This window comes from Papilio xuthus, unplaced genomic scaffold, assembly GCF_000836235.2.
Source record: "Papilio xuthus unplaced genomic scaffold, Pxut_1.1 DF826945.1, whole genome shotgun sequence".
Taxonomy (NCBI): Eukaryota; Metazoa; Arthropoda; class Insecta; order Lepidoptera; family Papilionidae; genus Papilio; species Papilio xuthus.
In genome coordinates, this window is record NW_013531704.1 from 7,575,543 (window position 1) to 7,592,529 (window position 16,987).

Genomic DNA, 16,987 nt, shown 5'->3' on the forward strand with positions numbered 1-16,987 from the left:
AACGTTGTGCCGCTCGGTTGTTTAAATTTTACCACCCAAGTTGTTTTTTTAAGGAGTCAAGGAAAAAACTTTTAACAAGTCGTTCCGTTTTTTTCTAACAATATTGAAACATTTTAAGTCAGCAACCACATTTTTAAAAATAATATTTAGGGATGTTTTATGTCAATTTTGTTTATCCCTTTAGGGTAATACGATTGTGAGAGGTTGTTAAAAATGTTAAATAAGCGCCGGAGATAAATTGAAGAGTGCTCGTTTAGAAAAAGTTACGTAATATGCCCAGCTTTGACATAAAGAGGGCTCGGCTCGTGTGTCGCGGATTGTGGATGAAATTTTTAACGGGTGGCCCCAGCCGCGTTCACTGTCGCCGTCGCGCATAATGTTGCGACAACGTTTTTGTGTTTGTTGTTATTAAATTTATCGTAACGTTTCATCTTTGTAAGTTCCATTGATCTTACTGCGCCTTCCAAAATTGTAAGTAGATGATAGTGATGCTAATAAACTACCTATTACAAGATCTCTAAAGCTTCCTAGTAAGTAATTTGCTATTATTGACTGCTTTGAAAACTTTCCTATTGAATGTATTAATAAAATATACGTTTTCAGTGGATTCCTCTAAAAATACTTTTACTCTACACTTCAGTAATCTCTTTTATCCTTATCAATTAAATTTAATGTAAATGCATTATAAATGTATAATATAAATGGTACTTTATCTGGGAATTAAAATAGAATTGAAGATGTATGCGGGAAGCTGCCAGAAAGTAAATCTCTAACATGTGCTCCCACCACATCGCACGCCTTGCGGACGCTTGCCAAACTTGCAAATTTTCATTTCAGATTTTATTAAAATAGAGGAAGTTTTGAAAATAGTAAAGTTAGTCGAGCATTCAATGACTACATTTTCACGGCTGTTTAAAAAAATGAGGTTACGCAGGCAAATGGTAAGTTTTAAGTTTTACTAGAGTGTACTGGGAAAGGTTTCAGTCTTTAATTTAAACTTTTTTTATTTATATAGCCTTTTCAAAAGAACATTACACTCAATGGGTTTTTCTTAAAATGCGTCAGATTACTTTCATCAAAAGTTAATATTTCACATGATAAAATTAATACAAAAATAAGGCCATATATTTTTGGATGTTAGAACTTAAATAATGCCAAGGGTAAACGCGGGAAGAATGTGATGCAAAGTATGAACATAGGGGGCGCTCGAGGAAATTTTCTACGGATTAAAATGTTCCGCCTTCATAACTGCCTCGTTTGATTATAACAAGGGAAAGGGAAAGTGTACTTTGTTCATCGTTGTTAACAAGCAATCTTTTGTAACTGCTAAGAAATGGGGAACATTGGAACGTCGCCTAAATTATGTATTCGTTGTAACATGGCTTCAGATACGCCTCCTAAATTTGTTTGATGACAACAACTGTCAAACTTGTACGAAGACGATATCTTTGCAAATATTTTGTTCTTTGGTACTTTTTTTACATATTAAATTTAAAAACATTTCTTACAAATTTATAGGTGACTTGTAGCGTCTCTAGTTCGGTGAAAGTTGTATGTTATTTGGTGCTAAAGTAGTTTGCCAGCCAACTCACTGCTCAACAAAAACTAACGCCGAGTTGGCAGCCAAAAGTAATTTTGTCTATAACCATACCATGGTAACATCTGTATGAGTTACTCTCGATTCTACTTACTCCAAGTGAAAACAAGTAAAAAGAAAAAACAAATTTACCCTTTTTATTGACTATCGAATTAAAAAATCGACTTTTTTTTATTTAAATTTTGCACTTTGGTATTTGCGGCCAGTGTCCTTCTGTTGTATTCTATGTGAATTGTTACATTGTCTTTGTTCTCTTCTTCTAAATCTATTGTAAAATAACTCTAACGATAAGATAAGACGAAATTAACGGCTTACGCTTAGGCCTCAGGGGTTTGCGGTTGAAATTAAGAGTTAAATAGAATATTGGCTCTTTAATTGTAATCTTGTTGCGATATAATTGTTGACTTTAAATCTCACGTTTTGAACTTGCAAGCGACGAGTTGGTCACAAAAATTTTATTCTGACGTATTCAAGTTGGAAGTTTTTCTAAAACATTCATTATTTTCTCAACCGCCATACCACAGGCGTTTCTTAAATACTGTGTTTAAATCAAATGACCTTCGTGATTGGTCGACATTATTTATACTAACAAAAAATTGTTGTCATTCTATGCCTTTATATTATTGTAAATATTTAAGATTTTGCTTTGATGGAAAACGACAAAATATACGCGCTGTGCAAATGTTTATACTAACATTGAATATATTGAATAGTTTGTGTCAAAAGAGTTACGTATACATACGTTACCTTTACTCACATACAAAAATTATATTAAATCGTGTAATTTCATAATACATCAAACATTCTATGCTTGTCGTAAACCATTCGGAAGAACTCAAAGAAGGCAACCAGCGCTATGGAACATGTTTTCTAATCCTTCTTAACTCGTCTCGTTTACCATTAACTATTAAAACCAGCTGTTGGCTACAGGAGATGGGAAAACGCTGCGTTTTAATTTTTATCTGACACAAAGAATTTTTCAAAGGAAACTCTTCGCTGCTTAGCCGGATGTTTCCTCCACTTAGTGAATATCCTTTATTTAAAAGGCTCACAAAGTATTTTCAGTTTTCTAATTACGTTACTCTAAGATTAAAGTATTATAGAATAATTAAATCCTTTAGGATTCCCACGTAATTTAATTAGGTACATTGTTTTTTGTTCTGTGTGTAGGTTATGAACGCGAATCGCGTTAGCGTTAGCGCGCCATATTATCGAAGAACTCATCGTTGTCAAATAATATTAATTACATAATTATTGTATAATGTGTACCAAAAAGGTCATAGTGATTTATGTTGTGGCGCAAACAATGGCCCATTATAACGATCATACGTGGATTGTTTGGTGGATTGCATCGGGCTCTCATTAGCGACGAACCCCTCTTGCCCATCCATTGTGCCCCCCCCCCCCCGGTCTCCGTAACAAATCTTCATTGTACGCTTTGGGCCGCACCGGATGGCCATTTTGTATCATAAACCTTAATTTATAAAAGTCACAGTATGTTAAGATGATTCCAAGGGATTTAGTCCTTACTATATTTTATATTGTTATAAACAAACTAGTGTTTAGATAAAATATTAACTAATGTTAACTAATCCACTATAAAACGTGTACGACGTTATGATGATTGTTTTTAGCAATGTTAGGTCGAACGTCTAACTTCATTTGTTTAATCATAACGGGGACTTTTACACCGTTACATAAATGTGGAGCCATTTTAGTAGACTTCTAGACAGGTTAAAATTGATAGAGGTTAATTCGAAGTTGTACCACTTTGAAGATTCATAGAGATATCAACCTTTGTAATTTCGTACTCTACCTATCAAGTTAACTTTAGCTTATTTAAATTTTGCTGCACTGTAATATGTATTATTTTGTCAACCGGTTAAATTATAACGCTATAAAGCAATTCGTGTAATTTGAATAAATCACGAATGCAGAATGTTGTTTGCTACAATCGATACGGAGCTACATAGTGCTACGCCAATGCTACGCGAGCGCTACATTTAATGATGGCGTTCAATTGTTTTCCTTTCATTTATACAGACGCTGTGAATGTTATTCACTCATTCAGATGCATTGTAGAGTGCCGCTAGAAATATCTCGCCCTGGTAGGGAGAGTACAATTTACGTAACAAATAATGCTTACAATTTGTTTACTGTTCTACGTTGTTTTCTGAATAACAATATCTTATTCATTCGTTTCATCCAAACGGTTACGAAACATGATACGCTCAATGTTTTAGGATAAAAATAAATTATACCACGACTGTAAATGTTAAAATATGTAATGAAAATCCTTAGTAGTGAGATAATACTTAAATGGAAAACGCGGCTCCGTGATGTCTACGAGCTAAACTTCATAGATATCGCTGTTTACTTGTTTCAACTTATATTCATTATTGCTCAGTTTACATGACCTTGACCCGTTTATGCGTCTGTAAATATCTAGGCTTTCAGCGTCTCTTGTCCTTGCTCTAAAAAGATTCATAAGTCTGCTTATTAGTTACGTTTGCACGTAAACTTTCTGACAAAAGTAAATACATTTAGAGTTTTCAATGGGAAATTACGCTTTAAAAGCTTTAGTAATGGAAGGCCGTGACAAAGTTAAACTAATTATGACTCTGATACATTTTCTCTGCCATACATTTGATATAAGTGATTGGATTGTGTTAATTAAGCAAGACTGTAACTAACAAACCAACTTAAAGAATTAAAATTAAATTACAAAATTTTGGCTTTCGTTTTTTTAACGATACGGTTGACTTGGGTAATTGACTAACGTCGTTCCTGGCCTAGAGTAGGCTCCAGTCAAATGTTATGTAACGCGCTCGTGACATTGAGTGTACTGGCTTGTCGCCAGGGGGCGCCACGGATACTACTCGCCCAGATAATATACACATGTTACGTAAATGTCCTTGGCAAAGGATGAACGAGACGGCCAATTTGAATGTGTGCTCAATTTTTCGAGCATTGTTACGTTATTTTTTTGTGGTTATTAAGGCTTTAAATACGAGGTCAGGTACGATTTTCAACTAATATACATAAAGCTTTTGTGAGGACTTTTTCAGACTTTACAGACAGAACGATTATTAAGAGTACAGGTTGTTTAACATAAACTGGGACCCTTAGAGCTCGAGTAAGAGATAAATAACGTAACGTGAAATATATATAAACGTGAATACGCTGTGTACGGACCGCGGTTATGAAAATATGTAATAATATTTTATTTATTTATGTTTTATTTATATTTTACATACCCTTGTCTAACCCTAATTCATAAATTACGTTTACCAATTACGTATATGTGAGTTCGAACGCTGCTTTATTTGCATATATTAACAATTTAATGATGTTGTTTCAGGTAAGATGCTTGTTATTCATGAATACATGAATTTGCTACTCCTATGTACGAACCGTTGTGTTGCGGTAAGTTTTATATACTACACATTTGTATCTTTTAACTGGATGATATGTTTTAATTACTTACTGTGGAAGTTTTAAATTATTTATCTAAAATGTTCATTATTCAATTAAGAGAACATAAAGTCAATGTTAGATCAACTAACATTGACTTTGTCTTACGAATAAGTAACTTAATCAATTTAATTTTTATTATATTATTCGAGACATCGTAAAAATAATTCAATGTTAGGACATTTACTAACGACTACACTAAATAGCATGCGCAGTAATGGTATTACATCTATTTTTGGACCAGTATTTTATATTCAATTACACTAAACGATACTTGATTGATTGATTTATTGATTTCAACCACTTTTACTGTGATATCATACGATTATGACGTCATCTACATATATATTTAAAAACCCTTACTTAATGTATTATATACTATATTACGATTAAGGACTATTTAATTTTGTATCTGTGATTAAAGCCCGCATGTCGCGCCTCAAAGGGAAATCGTAGCGGGAAAAAATGCGGGCTGTATCGGAATCTATTTAAACATTTGGTGCTTAACACGTACATAAACTCAGCTTTTCAAACCCGCGGCCCCACGTGTTGCTGTCCCTCTGTCTGGCACGGTGCCAGGGGTTCGTCCCAATGTCACTGGCATGTTGGTCGCTGCCGGCGCGACGCTTTGTTACTGAAATTGATTCAAGTTGTATTAACTTGACTTTAATGAAGATTTTAAGTTCGGGTCAAGTTATCGCGTGAGAAATGCTTTTATAAAGAGAGCAATTTAAAAGATTTTTATTTTATAACTAGCATTTATTTCTGCAGTGATATCTGAATATTGCATATACTTGTTTTTTATTTGTCTTTTGATTTGTTTGTAAACTTCCTTATTTGTATACACTGATAATAAAGGTAATGTTTCATCAAACGATTAGATAGTTCTTTTTCAATGATTGGAAAATATAAAACGTTTATGTGGATAAGTCAGATGTGCAGATATTACCATATCTCTATACACAATGAGCGGCGCAAATTATTTTCCTGTTTATGGGCGGGCTGACGGCGTCCACAGTACACAAATTTTATTATACACCCATATCTTTATTGCGCATTCAAAAAGCTGCCATAAAAAGATGTCATAATAACCTTTATATTGCCCTTTATCTATTCCACCAAAGTATTTTTAGTACGTCGATATGTAAAACTCTTGTATCGATATTTTCACGACACAGCTACATTGGTTTTGTTTGCGTGCGAAAGAATTTAAAAATCTCTCGAACATTACAGAATTTATTCTGTTTTATAAATAGAGTTTATTTTCTTGATATTGTTGCGTCGTATAATATATTAAACACTTGTGATTGTTATGCGAAAAAGTAATTTAGCTTCCTTTTCAGATAGTATGTTTTATTTATTTTATTCAGTATTTTGTATGAAGTTTGGTTACTGCACACTGTTCAAGATATTTCATCTTATTTTAATGTAATTTTTTTAATATTTTATGCGCATTTTCGCATAATTATAGAATATAAATGTAAAGATTATTACAAGACGAGAGATTATGGTTTATTATGACTTCCACTATTTTTAGAATTAGTAAAGCAAGTTTGAGAGCTTGCAATCATTTAATATTAACTACTGAGAACAGTACAATGTATCTCAAAGATTTGAATACGGTTTATTAAATATTTAGGAGCCGTGTAGTGAAACACACCGTATGAAACCGAGGGTGTACACTGCCGAAGCACTTGTACAAAAGCATTGTTGTCTCTGTTTTATCAAAGAGAAAGTAAGGGATAGCAATATGTTGCAATGGCGTTTGGTTAGTATAAACTTACGGCCAAATGCAGGCGACGTAGAACCATGCTACGAAGTTTGTAGCGGGTCTACGAACCCTACGGGCATAGACCCCGCTTTATTGTTTCTCAAGTTTGTTGATATTTATGTAGCCATTTAAGTATGAAAACTAATTGTGAAACATTAAAATTATTATTACCCAATAGAGAGTTTTCAAATATTTACTAAATGTTTAGTGTTGATGATGATTATGAAAGAAAGCAATACGAAGATATAATGTAGATTATAATCACATGCTATTAGCAAATATCTTGTATTGGAGTAATATGTGTCTATTAACATGTGAGCAGCGCGCGTGCAGTTTGCGTAGGCAGAAGATAAGATATCCATATCGCCGCTATCGTCCGCGCCCGCAATTATCCAAGGGAAAACACTTGAACCTTTACTAAAAGATGTATGTATTCAATTCTATAACTATCTCATTAAAATACTAGGTATTTTTCATTTCATGTCGTTTCAAGTTACGAATTTAATTAGATTATTCTAAACATAATAATTTGTCTGTTTAATTTTTCTAACTTTTTTGAAAACTATTAAAATTAAACTAGACTCTTATCTATCTACAATTTATTGTTTAATTGTAAATAGGTTTTCTAATAGTTCTATTTGTGTAAAAAAATAAAATATCGGTACGTTTTGAGATTATTTGGAATAAATGGGGAAACAAATTTTCTCCATACAATGTAGTATAAAAGTTACCAAAAGCATTCTGAAAGCTTATTATCTACTAGCAGTATTTAAAAAGGAATTTCTTGATTTCTCTTATCTCAATTAAAAGTAAATGTACTTGAACATAAAAACATAAGACAACAGCCGGTCGTTTTTCATCGTTAAGGCTTGTCCCATATATTTGATACGTTTGCCGAAAATCTGGAGCGAAAGAATGTAGCAATTTATTATTATATCTCATGTTAGTACACGTTATTTATGACCTCAAGTTGATTCATTATTAATACATTAGTTCATGTACATAACATGTTCACATTTTTAAATATAGTAACATTTTATGTTATGGTCTATTTACTGGTATTATTTCTTAATGCAACTATTGATGTCTTTAGAATCTTGTCTTCATATGTTTAGCGTGATTGATTACATAATCCGTGTAATCTGCAATTAAGTATGACGCCTTAGTTAGGTTAGGGAATAAGTAATGACATGTTCATTTCAACAGTTATCCTGTCCATTGATTTGACAATTGCTAATTTGAATGACGACATTGATCGAATAGCTGATATATCACTCTACTAAACATTATTATAAGATAAAGTAAGATGTATGTAAGTAACTTTGAATTCGTCGTCAAACAAAAAGATAAAATATATTGCTACAGCTTTTATGTAATGTAAAATATTATGTGCTACGATTCATTTGGCCATATAATATATCATTACATAGAGTTTAGTTAATCATATTTAAAGTTATAACTTGAAAGCAATTTCAAGTTATCCTTTTCCTTATAATATTTTGTGTTAGCGAGTCCCACCACCTGCCGTAAGGCTTCAAAGTTCGCAAACATAAAGTTAGGCTTCTCCACTGACCTACATACTGAAGACATTTTAAACGCGTTTATATTAAAAATTGACAAAGGAAACTTTTTTTGATAAAATATTTAGTTTAAGTAAAAAAGGTTATTGAAATAACCCTTTTATAACTGTGTCTATTTGTTAGTGAAGAAATTGAGAGGTAAAATGTATTTATGAAGCTTATAGCTTTGTCTTTTCTTCTAGTATAGGGTGGCATTCGATTTCTTTATTAGTCTCCTTCCCTTCACTCCATCTTAGACCTGGCAGTCATCCATGTATTTCAGGTTACACTTTCAATGAATAGTAGCAGTTAACGTAGCGATAGGTTTCAATCGGAATGCTCGTTGCGAAGGATAGAGGGGGTGATGCTCCGGATATTTTTCCTCATTAGTGACGGACACTTGACCCATTTGCTGCACCGAGCGCCTGCTGATCGATGGTCTTGCCAGTGCAAACGCGCACGTCTTCCTACTGGCAGACTAGTATAATCTAGGTCACACTAAATTTGCCAACCTCGACATTCATGCAACTTGCAGCTGTAATGCCTTTGTTCAATTTGGATAAATCGTATATTTTTTGTTTTGAAACTTTTTCTACGAGCTTTACTAAATGATGTCAAATCAAAGCCAAACTACTGTTTTTTGATTGATAAATGCTTAGTTTCTACGTTTGATATTTTAAAACCGTAATGCATCCTCTATAGCAGTAGTAGCAATAATAAATTCTAGACGACTGCTATAAGGCAACGTAAGAGATGGAACGACGCCAGTGCCGTAGAACTAAGTATACATTTAATTGACTTGGAAGGCAGTGGCTTTGTAATCTCACAGATGGATCCCGTTTCTAGGTCACTGCGAATGTCGCCTACACACTAATAAGGTCCTTCTTACACAAGCTAACATAAATTGTCGAAGCTAATATTGTATGGTTGCGTCGCGAGAATCGCGTTGCACGTGCTCCGTATATACAAAGTTGAATTGTCGATCAGAATCCTTTATTTGGTTAGTGCAAGCATAGCGACTACAATATAGATTTATACAATATAGATTTGCTCTGCCGACTTGAAAACTTCACCGACAGCGAGGTTGCGAATGACTGTCTTTGGCGATATGCGGTGTGTACGAAGCGCTGTGACATTCTATTGCATAAATCGTTTTGCGACTACAATCACAAGGGCTTCGGAGATTTATATTGCTTTGTGTACGACGGACCTAACTCTGCAGATTGTGCTAATTATACTTCTTAGTACACTAAATGCGTCAATTACGATTGCTCTTTTAATAAAAGTGCGAATGTTTTGAACTTTTATTTTCGCTAAATATTTGAATTACTTTCAAATACTTAATAGTAAAATGTAAAGAGTTCGTTAGTACAGACTAACTTTTCTTTTTTTTCCTTTCTACTTCACCGACCTTTCAAGTTACCTTACATAAATAATTAACTCAAATTTTATATTCCTATGAAAATGGTAGTAATTTTTGAATTTTAATTTTTACTTCTATTGTTACAAGCTCTACGCTGAGCTACGAAGTGCGTAGCACTAGCTCAGAGCAATGCTAGATTTAGTTCCATGAGAATTTGATTGTTTTCATACAAATAAAGTATATAAAACATCTATTTTTAAACGAACATGGTTTTTGGGCAACCATTTTTTCTTATATATTTCTCACCATTTAGTACTGTTGAACTTCCTTTGTTAGTGTTACGTAAAAAGTTTTGTTCATTCATCTTAAGATTTAATTATAAATAATATATTGGTTTTGTATCAATTTGAATAATGCATACATAAAGTACGGTATTAAATCGGTGTTTGAGGTCGCGCGCCGTCTTGGGAGCGGTATGCGCCGGGTCACTGCGTCCCAATTCCGAACACATTTCATAAGCGTTCCTTATGTTGATTATGACTACTATATGGCATAGGTATTTACTATGTTATATTACGATTTCACATATTTGATTTACTTACGTGGGATGTAAGAGGAGTGTGGCAAAAACTTATTTGGTCATTTGTACTAACCATAGAACTTTATCTTTTCTCCAAAAAACGTAAACACGTGCTCCTAGTGACCCATTGTATCGAAATGAACGCGTTACAAAACTGTTTTACAGGGTAAATATCGAATATCTATCAGAAAGACAGGGTAGTTGACAGGTTTTGTTTAAGCGATTTATAAAATATTTCATTCATATTTAAAGGAAAATCGTTGTTGCTTTGACCGCTACCTCTAGACTTGGACGTTTTAGGTGATGCTGTCTACAACGATTTATCATTTACTCGTAAGCTTCAATACCACTCTTAGGCTTATTCTATAAACTAGTACTCAAGGTCGAAATCAAACAATATATTTTAGCGCATTGAAAAAAACTACATAATGAATGTATAAATAGTATTGTGTGGTCGACAACAGCGTGTCCTAGAGGATGTATCAGGTCAAGGTTGTGAGCTGGCTGCGAGCTGGCGCGTCGCCAAGCTAGACGTCCTTCGGGGCACCACTATCGATCTGTGACGTTGCCCACTACCGAAAATAACATTACTGTTATAAAATTGGCTCCGTTGCTGTATGCCTGTCTCCTAGATATAAGAAAAGAAACATCATACATTGATATATTTTACACGCATTTGGCAATAAGTCATTAATGTAATAAATGACCATTTTGAAATGAATCAAAACACAATTTTAATCAATTGAAATGTGAAATGTTTGAATATAATTTTGACGTGAGTTCGCGGGAAACTGGTCGTCGCTCGCCGCAGCAACCGCGTTTGTAGTTTCAGTTAATTGTCAATTAACTGGAATCCATCTTCCAACGTCCACCGTGCCTCACTGCACAATCTACGCTGCAATACGCGACCACGCAACCGTTGTAAGCACAAATCGAATTATCTGATTGGATTTTCGTATCGAAAACAATGCAAACGTTATTTTTGATGTTATCTTCAACTAGAACATACGTGGCTAAAATATGAGCGCTACTTTCTTATAGCCATAATCACTAATGTAATATTTGTTTAGTTTCTATAGAGACAATTACTTCGGTACTTTACGTAAACGAATGTAATCATTTAATACTACTGGTTACACGCATTTACTTGTTAAAAACCGTGGCTATTTTATCATTGTATTACTGTCGCAGTAATCCAATCAATATCGTGCTAATAAACAGAGCCTGTGGTAATTTCCATAGCGCCTGTTTCCATGCGGGCGGGTACATGTTACAGTGTATTGATGTCGGTTATCTTGTATAGAAACTGTGTTATGTTATCGCTCAGTCTAATAAGCGATTAAGATAACATCATGATCATCATGATGACTTACTAATTGTCGAATGTCAATCCCAGTGAATCGCATTATTTATTTTATTATGACAATATTTTTCATGATTATATGTCTAATTGTAAACACAATTTTTTAACATATAATTACAAAAGGCACGGAAAATAATTATCACAAAGGCTACTTTGTTAGTTTAATTATCTACAAAAGTGAAATAGACCGTTATTACAAGTTGTACGAGTACTAAACTTAATAAACGTATAACCTCGGAACTGGTAAATATTTAGTTAAGAACAAATATTATATTATATTACTTGTTATTTTCAAAATTGTTGGTTTACATATTTTGTATATATTTTAGGGGTTAAATTTATATATTTTACGCGTTACGTTTATTATATTCCTTCACGGTTTTGTAGCTTTTACAATGGGTAACGTAGCTTGCCGAAAAATGTAATACGCTACGTCTCTTTATGTTCTAAAGTTCTATGTATTATTCAGACTATATTTCACAAGGTCTACGAAAAATTTAAAACTGCTGTGTCAATAGGAGAAACAGCTACAAAGAGATTTTAAATTGAGTTGAAATAGTTATATTTATTTATTATTCTTTTGCCCGAAGATATAAAACAATCTTCATTTTAGCTATTGTTGTGACGTATTTTTACTTGAAGGTCGTCTAATTTTTTGCGGCATTTATTCTTTTCTTTTATTGTTCTCGTAATAATGTTAAATCTATCGTAATGTATACTCACATTGTTCTTTTGAGCGATCGCTGTAATACAACTTCAACATACTATGTTGTTTATTGAACAAACAACGCGACTGTATATAAAATCCTACTCCGCTTGTCTTTGTTCAGACATCGTTCCGATATCTCATATCATTTTTTTATACTTTAATATTGAAACAACAATCATTATCTGTTTGTTTAAGATATATTTCTTATATTTGTGGGACTATTGACATATACCAAGTATATGTATTAAATTAATTTAACAGTGGTAGAGCCCGCTTTAACATCTTCGCACGAATTGGCCCTGTTCGCCCGGTGAAATACCACGACCACACAGAAGACAGGCGTGAAGTGGAAGCAATTCCGCGTTTCGTCTGATGAGTGTGCGTCCCGGAGGCCTAATATAGTCCTCTTTCCCTTCCCATCCTTTTTCTTATAAGGAAAAGATGGGAAAATGGAAGTGGACTTTCCGGATGAGAGGATGCATGGGTAGGGAAAATATTTTCTTTCTGTGCATCCTCTCCTCCCTCGATTAAAGGTAGGCAACGCATATGCAATTGCGTATGTCTATGGGCAACGGTCACTTCGCTATTTCAGCGATTTCAGGTGGCCGCTCGCTCGTTTGCCACCTTATGATATAAAAAAAAATGTTTAGTTTCATCAAAATGTTTTCTTTACTACTTTATATGTATCATGTTTTATTTTTAATGAACTTGCCGATCAATGAGCCTACGATACGACAGCGTACCAAATATGATGGCAAAGGAACTTATTATATTGACTTTTTCATTGGGGATACTGGTAAAGCTTAACAATTAAAGAAATGTAGAATACAAGTAAAATAAGAGCTTTTCTTCTTACTACAAGTGTTTCATATTGCAAGATCTCGATTGATCTATATAATGGTGTAACAGTAGTGTGTGTGCGCAGGGTATATTCCGTTTGGCATGCGAGCACGTCCTGCGCAGCGTGCGACGCGGCCGGGAGACTCTGCTGACGCTGCTGGAGGCATTCGTGTACGACCCGCTGGTGGAGTGGGGCGGCGGGCGGCGTCGCGGGGCGCGCCACGTCCGCGCCGCGCGCGCCATGCTCGCCGTCAGGGTGCGCGAGATGGAGCACTCCATCGATGACGTCACGTGAGTTCCCACAAAACTAACTTATGCCGTCTCATATTCATGGTTATAAGTGATGCGTGAGCAACTGAAGGATTGTCATTGTAGGGGAGTGTACTACTTATTGATTGAATATTAATATAAGGTATTGTAAATTTTCCTCGAATGTATAACTTTAGCAATTCTCGACTCACGTAATACGCAAACTTTTATTGCTGCCCATAAAAAGAGAATCTAATTTGGCCGTGCGCGTTCCCGCCGCGCCGCGTTGAGCTCGCGTGCCCGCGTTTAATATGAGCTACGTATCTTTACGGGCCGCCGATAACTATACGAAAATAAGGAAAATTCAGATATGTATCATGACACTTATTTGTTGTGCTTGTTCAATTTAGAAGTAGTATTACCGCCTTTACCACATAAGGAACAAACTTTCAACATGTGAACAAGTCATCAAGTGCTGACTGGACTTTATAGGTGAATGTTATTAATACATAAGTATTATTTCAGAGAACAGCTCATGTCGATATTACCCGAGGTGCAACAAGCCGTGGAGAAGTGGGCCGCAGAGAAGGAGGAGCTGCTGTCGATAGAGACAAAGCTGCAAGACTGCCACCAGCAGATGGCGTTGATTAAAGAGATCGAAGCGTACGGGCCCAACCTCAGCAGCCACCCGCTCTATGCTATATCGCAGAAGTACTCATCGTACAAGCAAGCCAAGAATGCCGTCGAGGATTCCATGAAGGCGCTCATAAAGATATTAAAAGATTTCGACACTCAAATAGAGAATTTCGCTACAACTAATGAAGTGCTGAATGGACCCCAGCTGATGACGTGGGTTCAAGAGTTTTCAGGTACCAGCGAGGACGACGAGAGCTCGATTTTTGAGCACATAAAGGAATTTATGACGAACGCCGGGCAGAGCTCGATGATATCCCAGTGCGAGCAAGCGGAGGCGGAGCTGAACCAGAGCATGCAGCAGATGAGCGCGCTGGTGCGCGGCTGCCTCGAGCTGCTGTCCCAGTACGTCGCCATCTCCCAGTACTACCCCCAGAGCCGCACCGAGTACCACCGCATCGTGATGTTCCGCAAGTACCTGGCCGCCGCCCTCGACACCGACCTGCCCGAGGTCTGCCGCGAGGTCTCCAACCAGCTCGCCGCGCTCATCGCCGCCGACACCGGCGCCGGCGACCCGCAACAGATCGCCGCCTACAACTATCGTCTGCAGCAAATCAACGCAGACGCAAACGCACAACTTAACAAATGCTTGGAGAGGTTGCAGCTGGAGGGCGGACCGGACGCCGTCGCGCTGGCGCAGGAGGCATACGCGCAGGCCAAGACGAACATAACGACCTGGGTGAGGGCCGGAGAGGGGAACGCGGCCGCCCTCGAGGGCGTAGTGATCGGCATGCTCTGCAGCCTGAACAGAAGGTTCTTGATGCTGGAGACGGGGGCGCAGAGCGCGGGCGACTGCCTCGTCGACCTCACCTCCCGGGAGGGCGAGTGGTTCCTGGACGACATGAACGCGCTGTCGGTGCAAGCGGTGGAGCTGCTGTCGTTGCTGCCGCTGCAGGCCGCCGCCGCCGAGGACGAGGCCGCGTCCGCGGCCGTCGAATGCGTCAGGAACGCCAACCTGCTGCTGGCCGACCTGGTGCAACTCAACTACAACTTCAGCACCATCATCTTGCCCGAGGCCCTCAAGAAGATCCACTCCGAGGAGCCCTCGGTGCTCATCATGATCTCCGAATTGAACGCCGTCATCATGAACTCCCCCGTGCCGCTCAACGACCTCCTGGCGCAGTTGGAGATGCATTTCAGATACTTGGTTATGGACATGGAGGTAAATAATAGAGTCGTTTAGAATCGGTGTTGTAAGAAGCACCGGCGAGCGGCGTACTGAGAGTTTGTCGTGCCCAGTCTCCGGCGAGCGGCGCGGCGCTGGCTGCGGCGGAGGTGCGCGCGCGGTACGAGGCGCTGCTGTGCGCGCCGCGCGAGGCGGAGGGGCAGGCGGCGGGCGCGGGACGCATGCTGCTGATGGGCTTCAACGGCCTCTTCGCGGCCGTGGAGCTGCGCGCGCGCGAGCTGGCCGATCACCTGGCCGCGCCTACCCCGCCCGCCTGGAGGAAGATCGACCACGTCAACGATGCCATGCATATGTCGGTAAGTCGCACCGCTCCCGCTCTCCCGCTCTCCCCCTCTCCCCCGCTCCCTCTGGGTGCAAGGTAAGATGATGGTGCGTGTGGTCGGTGTGCAGGCGGCGATGCAGAGCCCGGCGCTGCGCGCGGTGCTGGAGGACATCTTCGTGGTGCGGCGCGTGCAGACGGCGGCGGAGGTGCTGGCGGCGTGCGCGCAGCTGGCGGCCGCACACCGCGGCGCCGCCCCGCCCCTCGCGCCGGACGACGCCCAGCTCGCCCGCCCCGTGCGCAGGTTACATTACTGTTACATCACTTTATTTATTAGCGGATATCCGCCACATGTCGGCGAGGAATTTGAAAAATTGATCATGTTATTCCTGCAAACATAAGCTACATTGCAGAAGAACCAAAAAAGTCGCCAGAATCGGCCCAGCCTTTTATAATTTACGGTTTTTCATTATAAGTAATGCAAATACATAACATTACAAATTTGTATGTTACGTTAACAGGTACACAGCGGAATACGTGTCGCGCTGCGTGCTGGGCATCCACTCGAAGGCGCTGGCGACCGTGCTGTGTCTGCTGCTGCGCCGCGCCCGCCTCGACCTCAGCGCGGAGGTCGAGCAGAAGGAGATCGGTAACAGCGCCCGACATTCCCTGTCGTAATATTGCAGAAGGTGTATGAGGTGTTATTAAACATTTCGGTTGTGTCCAGGCGCCTCATGGAGCGTGTCGCTGGAGTCCCTGTGCGAGAAGGTGTCGGTGGGCGGGTGCGGGGGCGGGGCGGCGGAGCGGGGCGCGGTGCTGGCGGGCGCGCTGCAGGCGGCTGCGGCGCGGCTGGAGCGCGCGCACGCCGCGCACCGCCGCCTGCAGGCCGCGCAGGCCGCCGCACGCGAGGCGCGACTGCGCAGCGCCGCGCACAGACATCTGCACGCCGAGGTCGCTCCCCCCTCCTCCCTCCTCCCTCCACCAGCTATCCTCTATATGCGGACACGATAAAGTGTATGTCTGCGTGCAGGTGCTGAACGGCAGCGGCGACCCGGGGCCGGCGCTAGCGCGGCGCGCGCGCGAGTTGGCCGCGGCGGGCGAGCGCCTGGCCGCCGCCACCGCGCGCGCACAGTCGCTCGTCGCCTCCGCGCACCAGAGGTACACCACGATACTTATCACGATCCTCATCCGATACGATCGATGAGGTCGACATGAACGTAATGAATGGAATCAATTTCGGTGTGATCAGGGTGAAGTGGGGCGCGGGCGCCAACCCGGCGCTGCGGTCGGTGGTGCGGGCGCTGGAGGCGGGGTGGGCGGGCAAGCAGGCGCGCGCTGGCCGGC

General features: G+C 39.3%; 1 protein-coding gene across 1 annotated transcript in view; it reads left to right on the plus strand.

Annotated features, from left to right (window-relative positions):
- nonC (serine/threonine-protein kinase Smg1) overlaps positions 1 to 16,987 on the plus strand; it is a 39,347-nt gene that overhangs the window by 21,042 nt on the left and 1,318 nt on the right. Inside the window, exons 2-9 of the mRNA XM_013316452.1 lie at positions 13,342 to 13,547; positions 14,031 to 15,360; positions 15,438 to 15,680; positions 15,775 to 15,947; positions 16,165 to 16,292; positions 16,371 to 16,594; positions 16,674 to 16,801; positions 16,893 to 16,971. Of these exons, the coding sequence (XP_013171906.1) occupies positions 13,342 to 13,547; positions 14,031 to 15,360; positions 15,438 to 15,680; positions 15,775 to 15,947; positions 16,165 to 16,292; positions 16,371 to 16,594; positions 16,674 to 16,801; positions 16,893 to 16,971 (2,511 nt within the window). The remainder of the gene's footprint in view (positions 1 to 13,341; positions 13,548 to 14,030; positions 15,361 to 15,437; positions 15,681 to 15,774; positions 15,948 to 16,164; positions 16,293 to 16,370; positions 16,595 to 16,673; positions 16,802 to 16,892; positions 16,972 to 16,987) is intronic.